Source organism: Oxyura jamaicensis, chromosome 17, assembly GCF_011077185.1.
Source record: "Oxyura jamaicensis isolate SHBP4307 breed ruddy duck chromosome 17, BPBGC_Ojam_1.0, whole genome shotgun sequence".
In the NCBI taxonomy this organism is placed as follows: domain Eukaryota; kingdom Metazoa; phylum Chordata; class Aves; order Anseriformes; family Anatidae; genus Oxyura; species Oxyura jamaicensis.
The window spans coordinates 11,669,073-11,694,063 of NC_048909.1; the positions used below are offsets into that span (position 1 = coordinate 11,669,073).

The following is a 24,991-nucleotide window of genomic DNA, read 5'->3' on the forward strand; positions in this document are numbered from 1 at the left end:
GTTAACATACTACAGCATGTGCACAGAGAACCTGACAGGAAAGAGGTAATCAATCCCAAGAAAATGATAATTGATCCAAGAAGGGTGATTCAGACTTCCGTCCACTCTGTCCTACGTGCTTATGGGACCAGTGTGAATGTTCCAATGGATGTGGCCCTCATTTATCACTGTCGGGTACCCCTTCAAGGAAATCTTCCCAGAGAATCCCTCATCAGGGATACGACACTGTGGAAGTATAACTCATCATTAATCATGAATGTTAACACAGTGCTACATCAAACAGTACTGTAAGGTCAAAAGTGAAATTTTGTCTGTAAGGAGGAAAAGTGGAGAGTTGTCTGTGTGTGAGGGAGGCATTGGATAGCATTCAAAGATCACATTAAAAATCTCTTGCACCTGAAGATCACATCCTGTAAAGCTTTTATGTACCATCCAAATGTAAATGCATTTTAGCTCTGAAATGAGACGTGGTACCTTTTAAAAATTGACTGAGTGCTGATGAAGAGTTGGGTTCCTCAGATGAAGTCTGTGCTGCAACCTTCTTTGATGGACGAGCTGAGGCATAGGCAGATGAGTGCTTTTACCTGTCCCTAACTATGAAAGGACATTATTAAAGGCATAGGAAATGACCATGCAGAAATTAGAATAAGTACTGATTTCCATCTTTCTCTTTCTTTTCTCACCTTCATATATGTGTTACCATGTACAAGAAACCTGCCTGGAGAGGGAATAAATGCTTGGCTATTTGAATCTCTGAAGAACTGGGTGGATAAAAAAATGCATCTGTGTTTAGCAGTGCTTATTAAGCAATAGCATAGGACATCTGCCAGATGAAGAGCTACATTGGAATTAACATTGCAGTTCATTAAAAATCTCAGAGACAGGATAAGAAAACATACCAGCTACAGCACTAGAATTGTCACCTATTAAATGAGGCACTTTTTAAGGGAAACAGGAACTTGTAGCAAAGCCGAAAGCCATTTAATGACAGCAAGGATCAATACGGATGGTATTACCTCTTCTGGAAAAAATGTGAGTTTGCTTTCAACTAAAAAAAAAAATAAAATAGTCTCTCTCAACTTATTTAAATAATGTTATGATCCATTTGCATTTTTCTATCTATGTACAAAAAAAGTAACTATAGTGTTTAGCAGTAAAACTAATGCTTAATGCTTAATTCTTGCAGTTCCTATGTCATGCCTTGGGTACCAAATTTTTATGCATCAAGTTAAATAAAATATAAGAAAATACATTGTCAAAAGGCCCCCTGCCGAACTGACCAGCCCCCCCCACCGCCGTTGGGGGGGGGGGGTGATAATAATAATGATTTTAAAAAGTATTATTGGTAAGAGGTTTTGTTAAAGTGTTAATATATTGCAACACTAAACATAGTTGTTGGAGTTTATACTAAGTCAAAGAGCTCTTTGACTGTTTTTTGCGACCTCTAACTTTACAAAGTCCTTTTTTGCTACCCAGAGCTGTTGTGAGTAGTAAGAATGTGCTGTGTCTTGGAAAGTTTTAAAACAGAGGGAAGGTATATAGACTGATGTTGAAGAAAAAATAGGCATCTGTGAACTGAAGACTATTTCAAGTCAGAATAATTGAAGGGACAATGACTGCTTATGATACATGATATTTTTGGTATGTGATAGTTTCTTTCTTTTCCCAGCACCTTAAAGCCTTTTAACAAACTGTTTCTTTGTTCAGCAAAATTAGCAGACGATTCTACTATTTTATGTGGTGGGGTGAGTTTTTTTTGTGTTCCTGCCTTATGTGGGTATAAAGGTACAAAAGACACTTTTTTTCCCCAATCCCTATCAAAAAAAAAAAAAAAAAAAAAAAAAGAAAAAAAAAAAAGAAAAATGTAGTCATTCATTTCTATTGAATCGTCAGATAGAAAGGAAAAATAAGTATGCTCACTGTACTTTTACAGTTTCAGTCATTTTTCATTTTTGCTAAACCCCAGTAAGCACATTGTACTGCATCTACTGATGTGGCAATATACTGGAACTTTCCTGTGAAGGGGCAGAAGTATTAGTCTGATGTGGGAGACAGCAGGAGATATGTGGGGGGGTACGCTTTCATTTATTTATCTTCTATGCCAAAATCATGTTTTCATTCTTTCATCAGTTTTGTGGTGGCACATACCTATGTCCTGAAGGAGCTCTGTCATGAGTTGCTTAGGTTCAGGTGGGACTTTTACTTTGAAGTCTTTGAGCCAGTGTATAAGTAAATGTCTGCTTGCTAATTGTGTTTAAAATAAACATCAGCTGCCTTGTATAGGCTAAAAACATTTTTATTTTTTTTTTCTTCTTGTATTTCTTTTCAGTAAAACTAAAAGGGTAGAACAGCAGTATACTGTGTACTGGATGCTTCCCATCATGCTTTTCTGCTTGCATACTCTGGCACAATGCTGAAAAGAATTTAGAGCTTGGCAAGAGGTCCATTTAGAATTATGGATTCATAATTTATAAGGGTCAGCTGGAAGTCTCCATTCCAACTCCCTGCTCAAAGGAGGGTAAAGAAGCAGATGTTCTTCAGGTTTTTGTTTAGGTTAGCTAGACACACAACCTCTCTGGGCTACCTGTTGTGGTGTTAAACTGCCCTCACAGTGGAGAGCATATTTTCATTAAAGCTAGACAGAACTCTTATTGCAGTTTGTGACCATTGGCCCTTATCTTGCTGCCAGATGCTGGAATGTCTGGTTTTACACCATGTTAATAGGTAGCTGGTGACTGTAATAGTGTAGACCAACTTTCCCACCCCCAGCCCTCCCTTCTCACCTATTCTGTTTGGAAGGTTGAATTCGGTTTTCAGAGATTTTCAGACATCTTGTGCTTCAGCTCCCTGTCCACCTCTGCAGCCTCTCACTGGACCTGTTCCAGTGCATAATTGTCTATTTTGTACCAGGGAACTCAACACTGAATGTGGTTGCAGATGTTCTCTTGACTGTTGAACATAAGTTAAGAATCTCTTCCCTTGAACTACCAGCTATGTACTTGGTAGAACATTAGTGTACAGTTGGCCTTCTGTGTCATAAGGGCATACTACTGATTCATGTTCATTTTGCTGTACAATAGCACTCCCATTCCTGTAAAGCCACTTTCCATCGAGTTGTCTCCAACTATCCCTTTGTGTGGGATGATTCTCAGATGCAGAATGGTGCATTTGCTTTGGTTAAACTCAAGACTTCTGCCAGCCTATTTGTCCAGTTTGTTAGTACCTCAGAACAGCATTCCCTATTCCCTTGAATATTGACTCTTCCCCTTTCTATGGGTTCCCCCCTTGCACCTCCAATTTAGAATTGTTATAAACGTTCTGAGGGCACTCTGCATCATTAGGGTTACTAATAAAAAGATTAACCAATTCCAGCCCTTGAAGAATACTATTATCTGGATACCAGTTGGATTTCGTATCACTAGTGACCACTCTTAAAGCTTTTCATTCATCTTGCAGTCCAAATATTCAGTCCATATTTCATCAACTTGAGTATAATGGCATTTTTGGCATGTTCCTGCCTAAACTCCTCCTGTAAAGGAACCTTAATTAATCTTTCAAGGTTAATGCAATATTTTATAGGTGTCCCATCTTTGCACAGCTTCTTTAATATGAGTTACTGCACACATCAAGCACAGCATAGTTACGCTCACCTTGTGCTCGCTTTGGCAGCACATATACTAAAATTGGAACTATACAGAGAAGATTAGCATGGCCCCTGCACAAGGATGACACGCAAATTCATGAAGCGTTCCATATTTTTTTTCACAAGGAAATGGTTGGTGACCTGCTACAGCATTTGGATGTACACAAGTCGATGGGGCTGGATGGGATCCACCCAAGGGTACTGAGAGAACTGGCAGAGGAGCTGGCTAAGCCGCTTTCCATCATTTATCGGCAGTCCTGGCTATCGGGGGAGGTCCCACTTGACTGGTGGCTAGCAAACATGATGCCCATCTACAAGAAGGGCCGGAGGGTAGACCCGGGGAACTATAGGCCTGTTAGTATAACATCAGTGCCAGGGAAGCTCATGGAGCAGATTATCTTGGGTGTCATCATGCGGCAGTTGCAGGGCAAGCAAGCAATCGGGCCCAGTCAGCATGGGTTTATGAAGGGCAGGTCCTGCTTGATGAACCTGATCTCCTTCTATGACAAGGTGACATGCTTAGTGGATGAGGGAAAGGCTGTGGATGTGGTCTACCTTGACTTCAGTAAGGCATTTGACACCGTTCCCCACAGCATTCTCCTCAGGAAACTGGCTGCTCATGGCTTGGACTGGCGTACACTTTGTTGGGTTAAGAGCTGGCTGGATGGCCGGGCCCAGAGAGTTGTGGTGAATGGCGTCAAATCCAGTTGGAGGCCGGTCACTAGTGGAGTCCCCCAGGGCTCGATACTGGAGCCAGTCCTCTTTAACATCTTCATCGATGACCTGGACGAGGGGATTGAGTGCACCCTCAGCAAGTTTGCAGACGACACCAAGTTAGGTGCATGTGTCAATCTGCTCGAGGGTAGGAAGGCTCTGCAGGAGGATCTGGATAGGCTGGATCGATGGGCCGAGGTCAACGGTATGAAGTTCAACAAGGCCAAGTGCCGGGTCCTGCACCTGGGGCACAACAACCCCAAACAGAGCTACAGGCTGGGAGATGTGTGGTTAGAAAGCTGCCTGGCAGAGAAGGACCTGGGAGTATTGGTTGACAGTTGGCTGAATATGAGCCAGCAGTGTGCTCATGCGGCCAAGAAGGCCAGCAGCATCCTGGCTTGCATAAGAAACAGCGTGGCCAGCAGGTCCAGGGAAGTGATTGTCCCCCTGTACTCGGCTCTGGTGAGGCCACACCTCGAGTACTGCGTTCAGTTTTGGGCCCCTCGCTACAAGAAGGACATGGAGGTGCTTGAGCGAGTCCAGAGAAGGGCTACGAAGCTGGTGAAGGGTATGGAGAACAAGTCTTACGAGGAGCAGCTGAGGGAGCTGGGACTGTTTAGCCTGGAGAAGAGGAGGTTCAGGGGCGACCTTATTGCACTCTACGGGTACCTGAAAGGAGGCTGTAGCGAGGTGGGGGTTGGTCTATTCTCCCACGTGCCTGGTGACAGGACGAGGGAGAATGGGCTAAAGTTGCGCCAGGGGAGGTTTAGGTTGGATATTAGGAAGAACTTCTTTACTGAACGGGTTGTTAGTCACTGGAACAGGCTACCCAGGGAAGTAGTTGAGTCACCATCCCTGGAGGTCTTTAAAAGACGTTTAGATGTAGAGCTTAGGGATATGGTTTAGTGGAAGATTTGTTAGCTTTAGGTCAGAGGTTGGACTCAGTGATCTTGGAGGTCTCTTCCAACCTAGACTATTCTGTGATTCTGTGATTAATAATGAGAACTGCATGTTGCAGGTTTTTGCAAGCTTTCTGTTTCATGTTGGTTTTGGTTTTCTTTTTCTCTTTTGAGTTAGATAGCAAAAGCTGTAAGAGATCATGATGTGTATCTCACTTGGCACAGTTTAAATAAAGTGCTGTGAATTTGGCTTCTACCTGATAAAATCCTTAACTACAAGCATAATTTCAAAGTAAATTTGCATGAATAAAGGTGGAAAACTGGGTAGTTAAAGACTCCAGCCTTGTATTCAAGAGATGCTGCTCCACTGTGAATTAATGCAATTCCTACCACATCACTCCAGTATTAATTCTTGCCTACAAAAACTCTCCTTTCATTGATGCAATTAATACTATATACCTTTGTTCATTACTACACAAGGAACTAGGTCTCCACAGATAGGTACTGGAAAGAAAAAAAACAACTTAAAATACTAGTGCTAGGCAAATTCATCTTTTCAAGGACCTGAGCCAACCTTCATGAAAACTCCTGTATTCAGCTTGTGTAAAAATAGACACTAAGGGGAGATTTTATTGTAAGGAAAACAAAAACAAAATAAACAAAAGAAACTACCTCAAAATATTTCTAAAGCACAGGAGTTGAGATGTCATTGATACAGCTTTTAAGAACACGTCATACACCACAAGATTATGTAGAGTATTGCTACTCTTGTTAACTCATCTGTTCATCAGGTCTCTTACAGCTGATCAAAGTAGATGTTTTTCTACTCCTATGCCTTTTTTTTTTTCTTTTCAGAGATGTACTGTTCACATATGCCCCTGCTTTCTAAATCTAGATGCAGCAACTACTTTAAGTGCGTAATTATATTAACTTCAGCTTTCTGGGAAAAGTGTATGGCTGCTAGACATCACTTAATGTGTGATTCGTGGTGTGGGGATTGAACATCATCATCTGATTCATTTTATTTCTAACTATTTATGAACTAAATTACATTGCCACACAAACCATAGGAAACGTGAACTATAGAATACCGATCAAATCATTCTGAGTGAGATAACCTCTAGTAAATATGATAATACTATCAGATGTTCTCTAAGGTTAATTGCTGTGGCAAGCTCTATCAGATAGATGAAAAGTTGGTTCATTCTGTCTGAGTAAAGTTCATACCGACATATTTCTGAGCTTAAATAAATTATTATTGTTAGCATCTGATCCTAGTTAAAGGACTGTGTTGATTCCTCAGTTTCAAAGATTAAGCACTTACAGCTATCTCAAGGAAGAAATATTTTGACAAAAATCAATACTAGTGAGAGAAAGGGTCTATGTTCTCATTCAAGTTAAAAAAGCAGCCATGCACTGTAACCAGTATTTGCTGACACACATATATATATATATAAAAAAAAAAAACAAACACAAAAGTCTAATAGGAGCTTCACCTTCTGTTCCAATAGCCAAAAAAACCAACAACAACAGCAACAACAAAAAAAAACAGGGCAGAAGTCAGGTACAAGAATTATCAAGAATTATTTCATTTTAGACTTAATGGTGGATTTGAATGGTTTAAACATTACAAGCTATGCTTCAGAGCCCAAAAAGGTATGCTTAAACATGAGTAAAAGGTAAATTTTGTGGCGAATACTGTTAGCATGCTGTGTTGCATTATGTCAAAAACAACTCATTACCAAATGCCCAAATAAAAGTAAATGATTGTGCACTGCATGATGATACCACTAGGTGTGCAACTTTGGTTCATGCAAAATTTCATTTTATGGACACACTGCTGATAGTCCTGAAGATTCTGCATACGTGATCTTTTCAGCCATGTTCTTTCCATAACACCAAATGGATACTGTGGTCTGGCATACTTGTGGCAAAAACCAAGCCCATATCATTTTGGCCATTTAGTCCATTTAACCAAGACATTTCACCAGCTAAAAAACTTGAACCTCTCTTTGATTTTCTGTATTCTGGTAGAGGCCAGCGGCTTATCAATTTTTCTGTCCTCAAGTCCATTATATACAGGTATCTGTTATCAAATAGTAGAGCAAATATCTCTCCAAAGCCCAGCAAGGACACATTTGAGAAGTCAGGAGGCTTGATAACCCTAGAAGATAAAACAGTGTTGTTACAAACTCTGTCACTACACAGTCATGAACCAGCATTACTAAAACAACTTCTTATGTATCTATAGAGAATAAGTGTCTAAACTCATCTTTTCTAAATTATTCAAGAAGAACTAGATGAAAATTTTTCAAATCAAGGAAGTGAGCACTCAAATCAGGCCTGTGGTTTCAGTGCAGGCTTTCTGCATTCAGGACAGACCCTTCTAAAGATAAATAAATGTTAAGGTTTGAAAGGGTTTCTGCACAGCAGAAGAGGAAAAAACAAGTCAATTTCCAGATATACACAAAAGAGCAGATGTACTTGTATTTTACAGTAAATTTTCATAGGGATTTCACACTTAAATGTCTTTAAAAAGGTACAAGGTCTCTTACTATTCTTTTGACCATTCTTTTAAAAGCTGGAAATAGAGTATATAAATGTCTTTTTGTGACAATACAATAAATCATTCAGCATCGGTCCTTCAAAAAACGTTGCTTTATTGACCCTTAGTGTAAGTTAAATATCTTTACTTTAGGGAGAAATAACTGAATATATTAGTTCCACTAAACCTTTGGGATTTTGTTGCCTTAATACACAAAACTTGAACAGAAATTAAAGAGAACATTTTCCACAGCTGACTGTTTCATCATAGCATTAGACAAAGCACAGAACTAAGGCACAAAAACATATGGAGATGAAAAACTGTTCTCAGCAGTGAGAGAACATCTTTCTCTTTCGAGGAAGCACTTCTTCTGAAGTACATCTTCCTACAGTAGGTACTCTTCAAATATTCGTGACATTTCAATTGAGTCTGCTAACAGTTCTAGAACATACTTTTTTGATAAGCTACAGTCTTTGATGACACCATTTCCAACAGACAGAACCTCATTCTGTTTTTTGAAACAGAATACTTGATCCTTTCTTGCAGTCCGATAGATTTTACTGTCATTCCATACTGTTAATGAGAATAACAGACGTCAGTTCAGTAGTGCTATATAAGGGAGAAGTGTCTTTTTAATACCTTGTACTGTCAAATGACTTCTCAAATGTCCTTCTGGTTTGCTGCAGAGAAATTTGGGTAGCAACATTAGCTTTCAGTCACTACAGTTTTATGTTCACAACTACAGCATTAAAGTTTGATTTAAGTCTACTTTGAAAATCTACAGCTCATGTATTGAAAATATGAGGAGTAGTTTGTGGCCAGAAAGCAAAACAGCAATCAAACGGTTGGTATTAACAGCTGATAAATTAAAATAAAATCTGGTCAATATAAACAGAATGAAACGAAGCCAAGCCAAGCCTCCCTCCATCATATTTGAAGTCCTGGCAGTTAGGTGAAGTCCCTGGTGACTGGAAAAAAGGAAACATCACTCCCATTTTTAAAAAGGGTAGGAAGGAGGACTTGGGAAATTACAGACCAGTGAGCCTCACTTCTGTGCCTGGGAAGATCATAGAAAAGATCCTCCTGGAAGCCATGTCAAGGCACATACAAGACAAAGAGTTGATCTGGGAGAGCCAGCATGGCTTCACCAAGGGTAAATCATGCCTGACCAATCTGGTGGCCTTCTACGATGGAGTGACTGCATCAGTTGACAAGGGAAGACCAACTGATGTCATCTGCCTGGACTTCTCTAAGGCCTTTGACACGGTCCCACATGACATCCTGATCTTCAGCTTGGAGAGATACAGATTTGAAAGGTGGACCATTCTGTGGATAAGAAGTTGGCTTGAAGGTTGCACCCAGAGAGTGGTGGTCAGTGCCTCCATGCCCAGGTAGAGTCTGTTGATGAGTGATGTCCCTCAATGGTCCGTTTTGGGACTGGTACTGTTGAATATCTTTATCAACAACATAGACAGAAGGATCAAGTACACCCTTGGCAAATTTGCAATGATGCCAAGCTGAGTGGTGCAGTTGATAGCAAAGAGGGAATGGATGCCATCCAAAGCGACCTGGAAAAGCTAGAAAAGTGGGCCCATTTGAGCCACATGAGGTTCAACAAGTCCAACTGCAAGGTGCTGCACCTGGGTCAGGGAAATCCCAGACATGAGGACAGACTGGGAGAACTCATTGAGAGCAGCCTTGCGGAGAAGGACTTGGGAGTTCTAGTGGACAAAAAGCTTGACATGAGCCAGCAGTGTGCGCTTGCAGCCCAGAAGGCCAACTGCATCCTGAGCTGAATCAACAGAGGAGTGTCCAGCCGATTAAGGGAGGGGATTGTCCCCCTCTACTCTGCCCCACTTATAGTACTGCATCCAGGTCTGGGGCCCCAAGCACAAGGATGTGGATCTGTAAAAAAGGGTCCAGTGGAAGGCCTGATCATAGGGCTGGAGCACCTCTCCTGTGAAGAAAGGCTGAGAGAGCTGGGCTGTTCAGCGTAAAGAAGAGAAGGCTCTGGGGTGCAACCCCTTATTGCAACCTTTCACTACTTAAAGGGGACTTAAAAAAGATGGAGAACAACTTTCTGCTTTGCCAGATAATGACAGAACAAGGGGGAATGGCTTTAAACTAAAAGAGAGGAGATTTAGATTAGAGGTTAGGAGGAAATTCTTCGCTCATAGGGTGGTGAAGCACTGGAACAGGTTGCCCAGAGAACTTGTGGATGCCTCATCCCTGGAGGTGTTCAAGACAAGGTTGGACAAGGCCCTGGGCAACTTTATCTAGTACGTGGCATCCCTGCTCACGGTATGGGGGTTGGAACTGGATGATCTTAAAGGTCCCTTCCAACCCAAGCCATTCTATGATTCTATGAATATGTGCGAAGAAAGATGTTTACAGATTTTTTATCAAGATCCTTTTGAATTACATCTAAAGAAAGTTATTAAAACCAATACATTTCATATAATACTTCCACAAAATACTTTATATTTTATTCAAAGTACACCACTGGAATAAGTTCTACACACCTTAAGATGAAAGATTTACCTGAGAATATCATAGCTGGCAAAGTCCCACTGGTATAATCCTAGTGCTGAACTGCACACTATGTATTTACCATCGAAGTGCAGCCTGGGCTGCAAGGATATGCTACGATCTTCAGAAACAGACAGTGTTTTCAAACATTTGCAGTTTATTTCCCTTCCAATAGGCCAAATCTAGAATTAAAAAACAAACAACAGACATTTTAAGACCACAAAACATCCAAGTTATAAACCATTACTCAAAGAGGCTCAGTCTCTTGTTAAACAGCCGGTAAATGTGTGGATGTTTTTCAGAAATACTTATCTTCTAAAAACTGCAGTATTTGCCCCAAGTGTTTCACTGTCACGTTAGCACATTAGGCATGAAAAAAAAAAATACTTATTTTTTTAAATTACCATTCATGTTGAGCTACCATTTGATTCTAAATGTGACAGAAAGTATTGAAAAGTTAGCTTCCAAAGAGTTTCTTGTCTTGTACACAACTTTACAAGTAAGGACTATGAGAGAAAAAGTCCTATATCAATTGTAAATCAGCAGAGCACTGAAGTATTCTATTTCCCTAGGAAGAACAATGATGTGTTTGTGACATATGGTACATACCTTGATTTCATACTTATCTGCACTTAGAAGAATATAATCCCCGGGACTATGCATAAGAGATTTGACTTTGCACTTCTGCAAAACTACCTGTAATTGAAGGATGTAATGACTTATTCTGATGCTGTTAACCAAGCATTCATTTGTATTTTCCATTTCATTATACAGGAGTATGCTACAGAGATTGTTAAAGGCAATACAGATACTTCTAGCAACTTAAAGGAAACTGCTGTTTACACTTTTTTGGCTCCTACTAATGAGAACTTACTGTACCAATACGCTAAGATACGTACTTCTCTACAACTCTCCCCCCAGCACACATTCCAAGATCTGAAATGCTCACAAGGAAAATACTGTTTCTCAACTTCAGAACACTTGTCATGCTTAGACTTTGGTTATCAAGATTGTTACTTTTTCTACATAATTTTTACAGTAGCTTTCTTTCAGAACCACTGTATTCGTTTGGTCTTTGAATTGAACACCAATTCCTAGTGTTATTCCAGCTGTTTTGGAACAGAAATCTCTTCAATGTTCTGAAAGATTTAGTTACAGCTTAAGTATTTTTTCTTTTGAAATGTTATTTTGCAATATCTACATTTATTTTTCAGGTTCTGCCCCTAGGGACAAGGTTGGGATTAGGAAACAGAAATTCAGAACACACTAAAAACTTCATGCAAGGAAGTCTTTTGCAAGTGTTTTTAATTAAAAAATCATTATTCCCACCTTAGTGACCCATTCCGTGTGTCCAGTAAGGGTATTCAGGCATGTTCCTGTTGATAAGGCCCACACTTTCACAGTGAAGTCTGCAGAGCCACTGACCAGAATGTCAAGTTCATCATTGTAATCCACGCTAAAAACTACAAACAGAGTGGGTTTTAAATAAGGAATACCAGTCTCTGTGCATGTGTATTTCTGAGAGACGCTAACTGGGTCAAAATGCATAAGCTACTACAGTTTTAACTGTTGTTCTTGAACTGTATATATGAATTATCAGTGCATTCCCTAATGTACACTACAAAAGTACCATTTGTTCAAATTAAAAGCATGTAAATCAATGGTTCTATTATGACTGGATTACAGTGAAGTGTAACATCATCGTAGTTCCTAAGATAATAGTTCTAAGAAGTCAATTTTAGCAGGATTAGTACAGCTGGTATGTCATACAAGAACAGACCTACAGCTGAGTTGAGGATATTTTGTGGTAAAGGACAGATACTTAAGACAGAAATGCAAATAGAGATTCCCAGGATCTATTGTTCTCTTTCCTGTAAGACCATCTCCAGTTTGGGGGTATAAATATCTCCTATTGACACATGCTCCCTGTTATACATGGCTTGTCTGCCTCTTTTTTTCTAAACTCTAGAACACTACATCACTACTGCATTTAGTATTATTTTCCTGCAAAAAACTATATTACTATGCCTTGGCATTATCCAATGGCAGACAGATCTAGATCTGTTCTGGCCACTTTCCTCCCAAAAAGTGATTAGGGAGGGAGCCTTAAAACAATATGCTATTGTACAGAAAGCTAACTTAAATTATAATGTGTTCTATTATATGTGATGTATATTACTTGACTGGTGAAATTAAAAACTGAGAAGTTCAACATACCTGCACCAGTGTGTCCTCTGAAATGCTGTGTCTTCGCCCCAGAGCTCCACTCCCAACAGGCTACTGTGTTATCAAAAGATCCTGTTACAAGCTTTTGTTCATCAAACTTCACTGTAGCACAAGTGTGTGTCTGGATACCATAGATGCACTGACCTGTGCTTACATCCCACAGTTTTGCAGACAAGTCATCTGATCCTAGAATATAAAATAACAGGATAATTGCAAGCAAATAATATATACAATTTTCAAGCCTTTGCTAGTATTTCATTTTTGTCTTAAATATAATATTTTCACAAAATCACAGAACAGTTGAGGCTGGAATGGACCTCTGGAGGTCAACCCTGCTGACTCAAGCAGGCCCATGTAGAGCCAGTTGCCCAGGATCTTGACCAGATAGCTTTTGAGTATCTCCAAGGAGGCAGACTCCACAACCACTCTGGGCAACCTGTGTCAGCGCTCCATCACTTGCACAGTAAAACAAACAAACAAAAAACCAAGGGTTTCCTGACTTTCAGATGGAACCTCTGGTGTTTCAGTTTCTGCCGACTGCCTCTTGTTCTGTCACTGAGCACTGTTGATGAAACTGGTTCTACGCTCTCTTTAGGTTTTTATGTATATTGTTAAGATTCTCCCAGGCATTCTCTTCTCTAGAGAAAATATTCCCAGCTCTCTCATCTTTTCCTCATAGGAAAGAATTAACAATCTTAATTATGCTGCTAGATGTCTGCTTTCCATTTTTCCCTTCCATAGATTCCAGTACCCACTTTAATTGATAGTATCTACTGAAATAAATGCCTGGAAGCTTTATAAGATAGATTATGCTCAGGTTTGGGGAGCCACTGACTATATTGTGTTTTAGTTTGTTTCAGGTAGGAAAGGAGTCCATCAAATCTCTCCATAGAGAAAGACGGAAAGACAGCAGATGAATACCAGACCCCCTCACCTGCCATTTTATTTTCTTCCCCTGGATGTTTTTTTTGTTTTTTGTTTTTTTTTTAAAAATAACTTATAACAGTAACTCAAGTCAGCTGGTTTTAGAGAGTGGGAAGAAGAATCCAGACCATTCCATCTCTTTTTATCTCCTGTGGTTTCAGCACATAAATGTGCCACTTTTCAGTAACGTTTTACAATGCTGCTTCATGTGGATTTTCCTTCCCTGCTGACTAGGAAAGACTGGCCAGCGTCTAGTTGCTAGTTTCTAGTAAACACCCTAATATACCAGCTGATGTGGGGGTACTTAGCCACTATTTTCAATTTATTCTATAACACTGTGACCTCAAGTCATTGGGAAATCTTTGGAATATGCTCTGACAGTAGTTACCATTATTTCATACTTAATGTTTCATATTTGTTCTGGCTGTATTTCTGAATTCAAACGGAAATCTTAAAGTCTGCACTCTTCAGGAATGAAACTGAAATCACCATTACAATATGCAAATCAGATTAGTAGCAAGGTTAAATCTAGTTTATAGGTCTTTATACAAGAGCTTAGATTATGTTAAGAACTGAAAGTGCTTATGAATATATCAGAGAAATTGTCTTGTCACAAGGAAAACACTTTGCCTCATACAGCTTGAGAGACTGTAGTGACCATACATACGGTCAGCCTAATCAAGGTCCCTTTAACCTAACATATCTTCTAAGGGATAACTAACATAACTGTACTTCTCAAATGTGCTTGCTAATATGAAGAATGATATGCAACACGGTTACCATCTTCTTTTTTTTGACCAGTAAAGAAATTGGTGGTGTTGTGTGTGTTTTTTTTTTCTATTAATGTGACTAGTGAGCTTACTAGAGCCAGAAGCTTCAGAAACCGCAAAATAAATTTTTTTGTGAATCACATTGAACTGAGTTAGCACTATGAAAATAACCTGTCTTGCCAAGGAAAATCAACTTGTGGAAAATAACCTGTCTTGCCAAGGAAAATCAATCAAATGAGGCTGTGTAGAAGGTAACAAAATTGTAAGACTACAAGACTACACGTTTTCTGAACTTCCTACCTGTGCACAGAAGACCATCTTTATAGTAAAGTGCATATACTCTGGCACTGTGTCCAATTAAAGAGGATGTCTCAAAGGCTTCATGGTCCTTCAGTTGCTTCATCCTTGAAATAGCCTTTAGGTAAACCTTCTTCCAGTGTTGAGGATCCTGAACAGAGTCATCTATTTGCCAACCCAAATTCTTACATGCAGTCTGCCAGACCTCTGTACAGGCACTTATAACCTTATTCCATTGCTTAGAGACGAGGCAACATGTGAGTAAGGTCTGAGGATCAAGCCATTTTAACAGATAAAAACTCAGTTCCAATGGAAGAAGTTTGAGGAAGTCCCTCTTGAGAAGAATCTCTAGATTATTGGAGAGGTGCCTGAGCTGGACTGCTCCACTCAAGCTAATCAGGTGATCCAGAGTTTCATTTTTCTGCAAGTCCGTCAGAGAAAGAAATGTAATAGAAATGTTATCAAGCCATGCTTCAAAGTCCTTTTTCTCCATAAGGTTATGGAAAAATTTACCTGTGATACATCAAAATACTGTATTAGTTCTATTCAGAAAACAAGATAAGCATCAAATATTTATTACTGGTACATCAGTATTCCATCGGTTAAAACATAGACTGAAGTGACCAAACACATCATAAAATATTAATGAGGCTAGTAATGAGCATTTGCACAAATTTTGAACTATTGTCTGACCTGTATAAGACTCAGAAGTGAGTTGTACAGAGCAAGTGCATGCCAGCATTCGTTATGAATATTTACATCTTTCTTATTACAGGTTAACATTTTCAAGTTCTGAATCCAGTAAGGCTTGATTCAATGTAAAAACCTACTACAGCAAATAAACACTGTATTACAGTTTACTCATGGTTTAGCTGAAAAAGGGAAGATAACAAAGCATACAGAGTGATAAGAAGCTAGTTACTGACAGAATTTATTCAGACTTTTGTCCTAAACTACTTTATGGGAAAAAAAAAAAAAAAAAGTGGCTGCTTTGTGTTTAAAGAAGATACAAAGATATATCTGGAGAATTGTACTGAAGGCTGTTAGTCATATTTTGTATCTCTCTGACCTCTTTAATTTTTATTTCCCCCTATTTCACAGTTTATTTCCAATGAATAGAATTAACCATGAAACTGAAGGCTTCAAATGCTATTTCTTGAACTCTGTGATCTATATGCATTTATACTATGCTCTAGCATTCCAGGTTCCTACAATATGTTCGAAATATTGGGCAAACAGTTGAAAAGCTTTATTTATATGTATTTTCTCTGGAAGAACTCATTCCACTCATTAGATAAGACCTTAAAGTACACCTCTTAACATGGCATAGTAGCACTGAAAAGTAGAGTCTTCACTATGAGAGGCTGGACGTGGCCTGCAGAGAAGCATCAGTTCTTGATAAAAACACAGGTAGGCACTGGTCATTAAAGGCACAAAACCGGCTGCTTCTGTCGAGTCACAGGTTCATGTAGTAACTGTTACTGTTGACAGCAGGTAAGAGCTTTCCTCAGCACATATGGCAGAATGCACGTCTGCTGCTCTAACAGGCACACGTTCTCTTTAGAACAAACACAATTTTCTAACAGCCTCCCTAACAATAAAAAATACGTGAGCTCTAAGGCATGTGTTGCATTCAGCACATGACGCTACTACTGAAACCAACAGCAGCCGTGAGGGCCCGAAACCGATGCTGCGTGCACAGGGCTCCTTCCTAGGCGTCATCCGACAACCGCGCCACTCCCCCACCCGTTCCCATTTCCCTCCACACGCAAAAAGCACGGCGAGGACCGGAGACTTTTAGCGTAGCTGCAGCCAACAGTAGCCGCCTGAACAACTCCCACTCACCTCAGGTAGCGGCCAGGCGCGGAGCGTCCCTCGGCAGGCAGCCGCCACGGCTCGCGCGGTCCCCCGGGGCCCGGCAGGGACTGGGGCTTCCCCGCAGCCATCGCTCCTGCAGCAAAGGACAGGCTCCCGCCACTTCCGCAGCCCGCACCACAACCTGCAGGCACCCGCGGGAGCGGCCGTCCTCGGACACTGCTGTGCTCCTCAGCCACGCCCGACGCGGGAGGGGGGCTGGGGGGGGGGAGGGCGCGGAGAGAAGGAGAGCCCTGCGCCGTGGCAGCTGCGCCAGGCGAACCGGCCGGCACCCGGAGGGAAGGCACTCGGCCGAAGCCCACGACTCTCCGTAGTCGGGCAGCTTCCGGCGCATCCTACAAACGTCATCGCGCCTCGCTGCCGCACCCTGGCCACTTCCGTCTAAACTAGAGGTTGCAAGAGGTGCGGTGTCCCTCTGGGGTCGGCGTTGTCCTGAGGGCCGCTGCCTGCCCTGTAGCGCGGCCGGCTGCTCGTGCAGAAGTGCTTGGGGCTGGCCGCGCTGAGGCGCTTCCCGCGGTAGGGGCATGGCGGCAGAGGAGTCGCAGTACCTGCTGGTTTACCCGGTTTCGGACGCTTACCAGAGGTGAGCGTAGGTGCTGCAGCCCTGCCGCCTTGGCTGGCTCGGGGACAGCGCTCACTGCACTGGAGATGTCCGCGGCCGGTAGCGGGGCGGGGAGGGGGGGGAGGAGGAGATCTGGGGGGGAACTGCACTGGAGGTCGTCTGTGGCTGGTATCGGGGCAGGGTGGTGGTGTGAACGTGACGGATGCGAGCTCGGGGTCGGGACCTTTGTCAAGCCTGTCTGACCATTAACGGCCCTTGTGAGAGGGGCCGGAGGCGGCGTGATCCTTCTCGTCCGTCTCTTCTGCCTCAGAGTGGAAAACAAGAAGCTGTACCTGGCCACGTTTGCTGCTGTCTTAGGACCACTTAGCTTTGGCTTCGTGCTAGGCTATAGCTCACCTGTTATACCAGAGCTGAGGAAAACCAGTGATCCTACATTAAGATTAGACAGCAATCAAGCATCGTGGTTTGGGGTAAGTCTCTGTATGATAAAGTCTTACCATTATGTGATTTCAATTTGAAGTGTAGGTAAAGAAGATACTGTTTACATGAGGGGGGTCTCTTAAGAACGAGGATAAATGCAGATCTTGTTAACGAGATTTTTTTTGTGTGTGTGTGAAATCAGTGATTGATTCAGATTTTTCCTGAATGACAGTGCTATTGTGTTCTGATGATCTTCAATTAGCATATATTAGTAAATGCCCATGTTATTTGAACTTATTTTTGATGATAAAATATCTCATGAGAACTTTCAGCTTTCTCAATTGAGCCTGTCAGGGGATCACAGAAAATCGACTCTTTAGTAAATTAGGTGTAATCCATCAACATAGGGAATATTTGCTTTTTGGATACAGGTTGGACTTCAGGTTATTCAAGATAACATTCTTCAGGGTTTTAAAACAGTTTGAAGGCCTGTTTGTGAATGGATGGCTTTGTAGACAGATTAAAAAGGTTACTGCTGTTTTCCTTTCTTCATTGAAAGAGTTTTGTATGTGATCTGAAAATCACTTGCTATTCAATTGTGGTGAGTAATGCTTCTTGGCTATGGTTTGATTAGGAATTTAGTGTTTATTTTGGTTTTCAAAACACCTGCATGCTCTTGCACAATTTTTTTTTCAGAAGCTGCTATTTACTTTAAAAGCAAACAAAACAACAAAAACGTTTTTATTTATATGCATATATGTATAAATATATGCATACATATTTTTAAACTTTTTTTTTGAAGTCTGTAGTAACATTAGGAGCTGCTGCTGGAGGAATACTGGGAGGCTATCTTGTGGATAAAGTTGGGAGAAAGCTGAGTCTAATGCTGTGCTCAATACCATATGTCTCTGGATATGTAGTTATTATTTCAGCTCAGAATGTCTGGATGCTTTATTTTGGACGAATACTGACTGGCTTAGCCAGTGGAATTACTTCACTTGTTGTTCCGGTAAGTAAGGCATTATTTCTGTTGGTGAGTGGTTTGTTTGTTTCATTTGTTTTTAAAACTTTTATTGGAGAATGTTTGTTATTTCGTAGTATTATCATAGATGGCTTGGATGCAGTAACTAACTCAAGCCAAGGCAGTTTGTGGATTTAAAATAAATGGATTTTTACAGGATGGTATTTTGCATATTTTTAGTCATGAAGAAAAAAACAAAAAACATTTTATTTATTCTAATAGCACTTCTGCATTATGCATTCTTAGTACAGTGATATGATCCTTCAGATTTTTAGTCTGTCCTTACTATCTGATTGCTTCTGATTGTTTTAATATTGTGTAGCTATATCTCTTGAAGTTGGATTTTTTTGTTTTTGCTATTACCATCTGCTTCTAATAGCCTTGTATTTCACCAAACTTCTTAGGTTTTCAAATAAACTATGCTCACTCACTCATTCTAGAGCAAGACCGAGCAGTGGCTACTCCTTCCATTTAATTGCTGTCTTTGGAACATTAACTTTTCACATGCATTCAGAAATATCTGTGCAGTAGGTTAATGAAAAGAATTCATTCTCTTGTCTTCTTTTTTCGGTATAATTTGCCTATTGGATCTAGTGGCAGTATGAAATAAGCTATCTAGAAGTTCAGAATTCAAGCTTGTTTCTTTTCTGGTGGTTCCAGCATTTCTTGCTTTTGAAGTGAAAAGTAAACTGAAAATAAAAGGGAAAGAAGTCATGGCGAAGTGCAGAATGAATGTTCAATTAGCAATCTGGATAGTTATAAAAACAAAAAGATTTCAGCACTGTGATCTAAATTATAATCTTGTACAACTTTCTCCATTGCTAAAAGCTTGGTTATGTAATCTCTGTAACTTTGGAAAAAAATGCATCTGCAAACATGAGGGATTTCTCTTCTATGTTTCTAGTATACTGGTGAGCTGTAGCTGTTGACTTAGGATCAGCGTGTTTCTAAAAAATTTAAGTTGTTCACAAATTTTGGAGGAGATATGTTTGCTGTTCATGTATGTTAAGACGAGCTGTCAATTGAGGACTTTGTGGAGAATGCCATAATACACAGTCTTTACTTCGAATGAAAAATTTTCAGCTTACATTTGCAAAGTTTTTTATGTGGTGTGGGCCATGTGTTCATGCAAAGAGTGTCACAAGCACCAGAATGCTTTTCAATGATGCATTTATTGTTGATATGGCTAACAAAAGAAGCCCTTACTAATGCAAGTTTAGTCATCTGTGGGATGCTGATACATCAGCATTTTTCTGTTTTATGGTCTCCCCTTTTTCCATGGTTTTTCCATAATGCCAATGTGCATTTCTGAGATGGTACTTTTCTACTCACGCCATTTTACCTAAGGCTTTTTTTTAAAGAGAGGAGTTACTAGAAAGTATATCTGTATTTCAGAAATGAATTACTTCTCAAATTCTTGATCCAAAATTTGATAGAAGTAATTAGATTTTTCTCCCTGTTTTAGGTGTATTTATCTGAAATATCTCATACAAAAGTCCGTGGTATGCTTGGCTCTTGTGTTCAGCTGATGGTGGTAACTGGCATACTTGGAGCCTACATTGCAGGTATTGGGGTTAGGGCTCTGAAGTGACAATAGAGTTAGTACATGTAATGAAAGAACTATGCTAAGGAATCAAAACTAGCTAATGTTCACTTTCTTTTTCCCCTCCCCCCCCCAGGAATAACACTAAAATGGCACTGGCTGGCAGTGTTGTGTTCTTTTCCACCCTGCATAATGCTTTTGTTGATGTCCTTCATGCCTGAAACACCAAGATTTCTGCTGAATCAGAACAAACATGCAGAAGCCATAGCTTCTTTACAGTTTCTGCGGGGACCATATGTGGACCATGAATGGGAATGTAGGCAGATCAAAGCTAATGTTGAGGTGGAGGTGATGAGAATCTGATTTACATTATTTTTTTTAATACTATCTGAAAGCATACAGTGTAATTAAAAGGGTTTTTACCATTGCTTGCTGAGTAGCCTTTTCTACAAACATCAGTCCAAAACTGTTTCCTCATACAAATGAAATTTAAGAATCAGTGAGATTTAGGGTCTTTTTTTTCCACTTCCTTTCAGCTGCAACTATCACTTCTGGCTGCCATTGGTATGCCTGAGTAGCAGTCAAGCTCATGATCTTGATAATTATCTGTGCTGATCGGTATCTAGTTTTTCTTTATCTAGCAGTTTTTTAGGATTGTTCAACACCTCTAACACTAATTTCCTGTTGTTTGTGTTATATTAAAGCATTTCCTCTTGCACCTCTCCAAATGCATCATTTGTTGGTGGTCTCTAATTTAAAATATTGAACTTTTCATTGAATCATTACTTTATCTTTTTAACAGGGACTAAATCTCTCTGAATTTAAGAATCCTTCAATCTACAGGCCACTCTTTATTGGTGTGGCTCTAATGTTCCTTCAGCAAGTAACAGGCATAAATGCAGTTATGTTTTATGCAGAAATTATCTTTGAAGATGCAAACTTCAAGGTAATCAGTTTGTGTTGCCAGATTGGTAAATGTCTATTGTTTCAGTTTAGTAGGTACTGAGTAAGTCTAAAACGTGTAGCAAACTGACTTTATGCTGATCCGGCCTGCATCATAAATAACAGTTTGGGTTTTGGGTTATAGATATCCTCTTGACTGTGTTATTCTGGCATATCTGAACGTGACTTTTTTGGGGGGAAGTATGTTGTGTGTGAAACTTTGCTACTGATAGAAATTCTTGTTATAGTCATCTTAATTCATAATTTTTTTTAGTACAGTTAAAAATCCAATGCTTCAGAGAAAGTCAAACTCTTGTAAGAAGCTGTGACTTGTTTTAAAGTTTATTAAGAGACCAGTATGTTATGTTAATTAATCTTGATGTTGTCATTTATTTTTATTTATTCATTTAAGATTCTCCCCTCCCCTCCCCCCCCCCATTAATTTCTGTGGGATAGCTTTTCTTCCTCCAGAGTCAAGAAACAAATGCATCTTTAACACTTAATAAGTGATCCTGTTATCAGCCTGAAAAAGCAAATTCTTCTCCCTGCCTCTTACTTTATTTCAGGACAGCAGAATGGCTTCTGTTGTTGTGGGTGCCGTACAAGTATGTTTCACTGCTATGGCTGCACTTATCATAGATAAAACTGGACGGAAAGTGCTGCTTTACATATCTGGTAAAACATACTACTGACTTCAGTTAGAAAAAGAACTATATAGAATACCAGAAAGTCTTGTAACTGTTGGGGGAATTAAATATTATAATTTCTGTATCTTAAGTGGTTTGCTTTATAATTTAACTATGGACTTAAACTCTTAATTCATAAGAGGAAATTGTCACATTATATGTACACAATTTGATTGTTTGACTTGGATTGGCCATAGCCATATCTCAGAATCACAGAATCATCTAGGTTGGAAGAGACCTCCAAGATCATCTAGTCCAACTTCTGACCTAACACTAACAAGTCCTCCACTAAACCCATATCACTAAGCTCTAAATCTAAATGTCTTTCAAAGACCTCCAGGGATGATGGCTCAACCACTTCCCTGGGCAGCCTATTCCAACGCCTAACAACCCTTTCAGTAAAGAAGTTCTTCCTAATACCTAAATAAAACCTAATACTAGTGTTTATAGTTTATGCTATTTAACCTAATGTATTCTTTGGACACAATTTCTGATTGTCAGAACTCGTAGGTGGAACCCTTTAAACCTGCATATGGCTATCCTTTTCGTCATTTTACCAGGCCAGTTTTTCCTTTGGAGTAGCTAGGTCATGAAGACACGATAGTTCTCCTACCTCAGGTGTCTAAAAGTGGTCATTTCAAAGTAGCTTCTCCATAGCTGCAGCTACATTCATGGAGCGTTGTGCTGTTTAGTTACACAAGGTCGCATGTAGTTTTAAAAAAATTAACTTTACAAATAAATGTGCCAATCTCCTGTAATTGTTTGATATAGTTATTGCATTGCACATTCAATGGCAATGACTGCTTTAAGGACTGTTGTTTGACTAATGCATGGAATGATTGTCTGGTATCTTTCATTCCTGTCTAAGCCAGTGTTTGTTTCCAAGAACACTATCTTTTTAGAAATGCTTCTGCTAGGACCAGCATATCTTGTATTTGGCTGAGCACCTGTGTTTTGGCTCTCAGAAAGAAGAGTACTTAAGCAGCAATCAGTGACAACATGGTTATTGCTTACTTTTCAGGGATCATCATGGCTGTCAGTACTGCATTGTTTGGGCTTTACTTTAAAATGGTCCTTCCACATGGGAACAACTCATCAAATGCTGATCTGTGTTTCACTCTAAATTCAGTATCCCCAGGAACAGAAAACAGCCTATCCTGGCTTGCAGTAGTAAGCCTAGGGCTCTTTGTTGCTGGTGAGTGGAACAAGCTTCTAAGCAGACATTACATGACACTCATAATTGCTGTTGAATGTGACAAATTTGTTCCATTTTGTCACATTATTGATAAATGGAGTTCTGTTTGACAGAGCTTTTAGTGTGTGAGACAAAGTTAGGCTGGGCATTCACAACCCTGCTGATCAAGCCAGCAGTAAAGTAATTATGCCTATGTGCTGGAAAATCAATTTATACCTCCCTCTTGTAATACTTTTATACCTCCTTCTTGTAATACTAAGTAGTAATCGCTCAGTTTGGATTACTTTGTAGTCATTAATGGAAAGAAAAGTCTTTGGTAGTATCTGAGCCATACTGAATTCTATGACAGTACAAGGAAGCAGCAGTAAGAAATAAGGTTAATTTTTAAGTAGCTTCAGAAACTTCTCAGTAAGAAATTTTGCTGGTTAAGACTATTGTTGTAAGAAATTTGACATAAAGTACAATAGTATATAGTGGGCCACCCTCAAGTAAGTAACTCCAGGCTTTTGCTAGAGGCACTTTTTTGCAGAATCATCCTTGAATGTGGAGTTACTTGCCTAACTCGACCATCATTCAGTTTTTCCTTTGAAATATACTTAACGTGCATTTAATCTCTTCTGTTTGTAATTTCAGGTTTTGCCCTTGGCTGGGGTCCTGTTCCATGGCTGGTGATGTCTGAAATTTTCCCACTTAAAGCCAGGGGCATATCTAGTGGTGTCTGTGTGTTAACAAACTGGGTTATGGCATTCTTGGTAACTAAGGAATTTCATGATTTGATAGTAAGCATCATAAATTACAATCCAGTATTTCTTTTCATAAGGAAATTTATTTAAGATGATTCTGAGAGAGAATTGGGCCAATCTTCTCTGGTGGCCCAGACTGTAGTTGCACAGTAACTATTTATCATAATATTTTGCTGTTGTTTCCCTTCCCTCAGGCTTTAATATCCTATGGCACATTCTGGCTCTTCTCTGCCTTCTGCTGCCTCAGTGTGACTTTTACAGCCTTTTATGTACCTGAAACAAAAGGACAGACCCTGGAACAGATTGAAGCCCACTTCAGAAGATCTGAAGTCTGAGGCTGTTATTGATATGAAACCTTTATATCATGAATTATGGTGCAGTTGCTAAAACTGACTCTCACTTGGCACATAGTTACACACCTTCCTATCAGATTGTTTTAATGAATTTTTGTAAAATGTTTTTTTTTCCTTCTCCCCCCACCCTAAAATCTGTAGGTATGTACATGCAACTTGATTATCTCTGTATGTTCACTATAGTATATCTTCCTTGTATAAGTCTTAAACGTACTCTTTCTTAAATTGCCATGTTTTTTTATTTTCCCCTGCCTTGTGCATTACTGACTGTAATGGACAAGAAAGCATGTTTAATGTATTGGCTGGTATCTTTTCTTCTAATAGCTAAATTAAGATATAATTTTATAAATAATAAAAATAAATAAAATAAAATAAAAATAAATAAATAATAATAAATAATAAAAATAATTCCTTGTTCTTCTGTACCTTTTCCTGATGGCATATGAAGAAACTAGTGATGGAGCCTGGATAATGTTAATTTCAGACTTTTTCCTTTATGTGTGTTACTACTTCAGTATCTGGGATACCTGACCAAGGAAGCAAGTCTAGATCCCAAAGGGAGATGAAGGCTTGGCTTTAGTGGGTGGTAGTGTTAAGATGGCATTATCTGTCCTAGTGCTGTCAGGTTGGCTAGGAATGCATTTAAATCACAAGATGGGTTGTAACTCAGCAGAAAGTATTTTGGAGTCTCTTTTTCAAAAGGAATCAATAGATCTTGTAGACTGAGACAATGTACCTATATATAGCCAGAAAAATAGAGGAAATCTGTCTTTTGTAGCCTTAAGTTAAGGGGTAAAGATCTACAGCTGGAGATTCCCGAAAGACTTAAAGGCCCAGAAAGACAAACCAATGCTGAATTAGAGCTCTTGTCAAAGATGGGTAATGCTTAAGATACAAGCACTAATCTCAGCAGCTGTGACAGCACTTAAATGAATGACACGTCTGAAACACTTTCTACAGAACTCAACTAGAAGTAGTAATCCAGCACTGTTGGCAGCCATACCACCTCTTTTCTTTTTAATTTCTCTTGACTGATGAACCAAATTTAGAGAAGCCATTAGTCCTGCAAATGTGAAAGAAAGAAGCGATGTAAAGTTTATTACA

The 24,991-nt window shown here is 39.7% G+C and overlaps 2 protein-coding genes, 1 long non-coding RNA gene and 1 other non-coding gene across 6 annotated transcripts; 2 read left to right on the forward strand and 2 right to left on the reverse strand.

The window, feature by feature from the left end:
• Positions 1–51: 51 nt before the first annotated feature.
• LOC118175529 lies at positions 52–597 on the reverse strand. Its single transcript, XR_004755006.1, has 2 exons — positions 475–597; positions 52–225 (listed from the first exon to the last, which is right to left on the reverse strand). It is a non-coding gene; the product is annotated as an uncharacterized LOC118175529 (long non-coding RNA).
• A 3,056-nt stretch (positions 598–3,653) lies between these two features.
• On the forward strand, positions 3,654–3,760 carry LOC118175636. Its single transcript, XR_004755047.1, has one exon. It is a non-coding gene; the product is annotated as a U6 spliceosomal RNA (small nuclear RNA).
• A 2,089-nt stretch (positions 3,761–5,849) lies between these two features.
• On the reverse strand, positions 5,850–16,723 carry FBXW2 (F-box and WD repeat domain containing 2). Of its 2 annotated transcripts, none has more exons than XM_035341865.1 (7): positions 16,393–16,723; positions 14,551–15,060; positions 12,548–12,742; positions 11,660–11,793; positions 10,940–11,026; positions 10,343–10,512; positions 5,850–7,420 (listed from the first exon to the last, which is right to left on the reverse strand). In XM_035341865.1, exons 2-7 carry the CDS (start codon positions 15,038–15,040, stop codon positions 7,132–7,134), a joined length of 1,365 nt encoding a protein of 454 aa, XP_035197756.1. In that variant the 5' UTR covers positions 15,041–15,060; positions 16,393–16,723; the 3' UTR covers positions 5,850–7,131. The 2 variants fall into 2 exon arrangements, with proteins under 2 accessions (XP_035197756.1, XP_035197757.1); XM_035341866.1 differs by having other exon boundaries at positions 14,551–14,968; positions 16,393–16,585.
• A 33-nt stretch (positions 16,724–16,756) lies between these two features.
• Positions 16,757–24,116, forward strand: SLC2A8 (solute carrier family 2 member 8). Of its 2 annotated transcripts, none has more exons than XM_035341862.1 (10): positions 16,757–17,005; positions 17,295–17,454; positions 18,207–18,413; positions 19,891–19,990; positions 20,105–20,316; positions 20,771–20,914; positions 21,477–21,585; positions 22,618–22,791; positions 23,425–23,570; positions 23,729–24,116. In XM_035341862.1, the coding sequence occupies exons 1-10, from the start codon at positions 16,947–16,949 to the stop codon at positions 23,867–23,869; spliced, it is 1,452 nt and encodes a 483-aa protein (XP_035197753.1). In that variant the 5' UTR covers positions 16,757–16,946; the 3' UTR covers positions 23,870–24,116. The 2 variants fall into 2 exon arrangements, with proteins under 2 accessions (XP_035197753.1, XP_035197754.1); XM_035341863.1 differs by having other exon boundaries at positions 23,425–23,543.
• Positions 24,117–24,991: the final 875 nt, after the last annotated feature.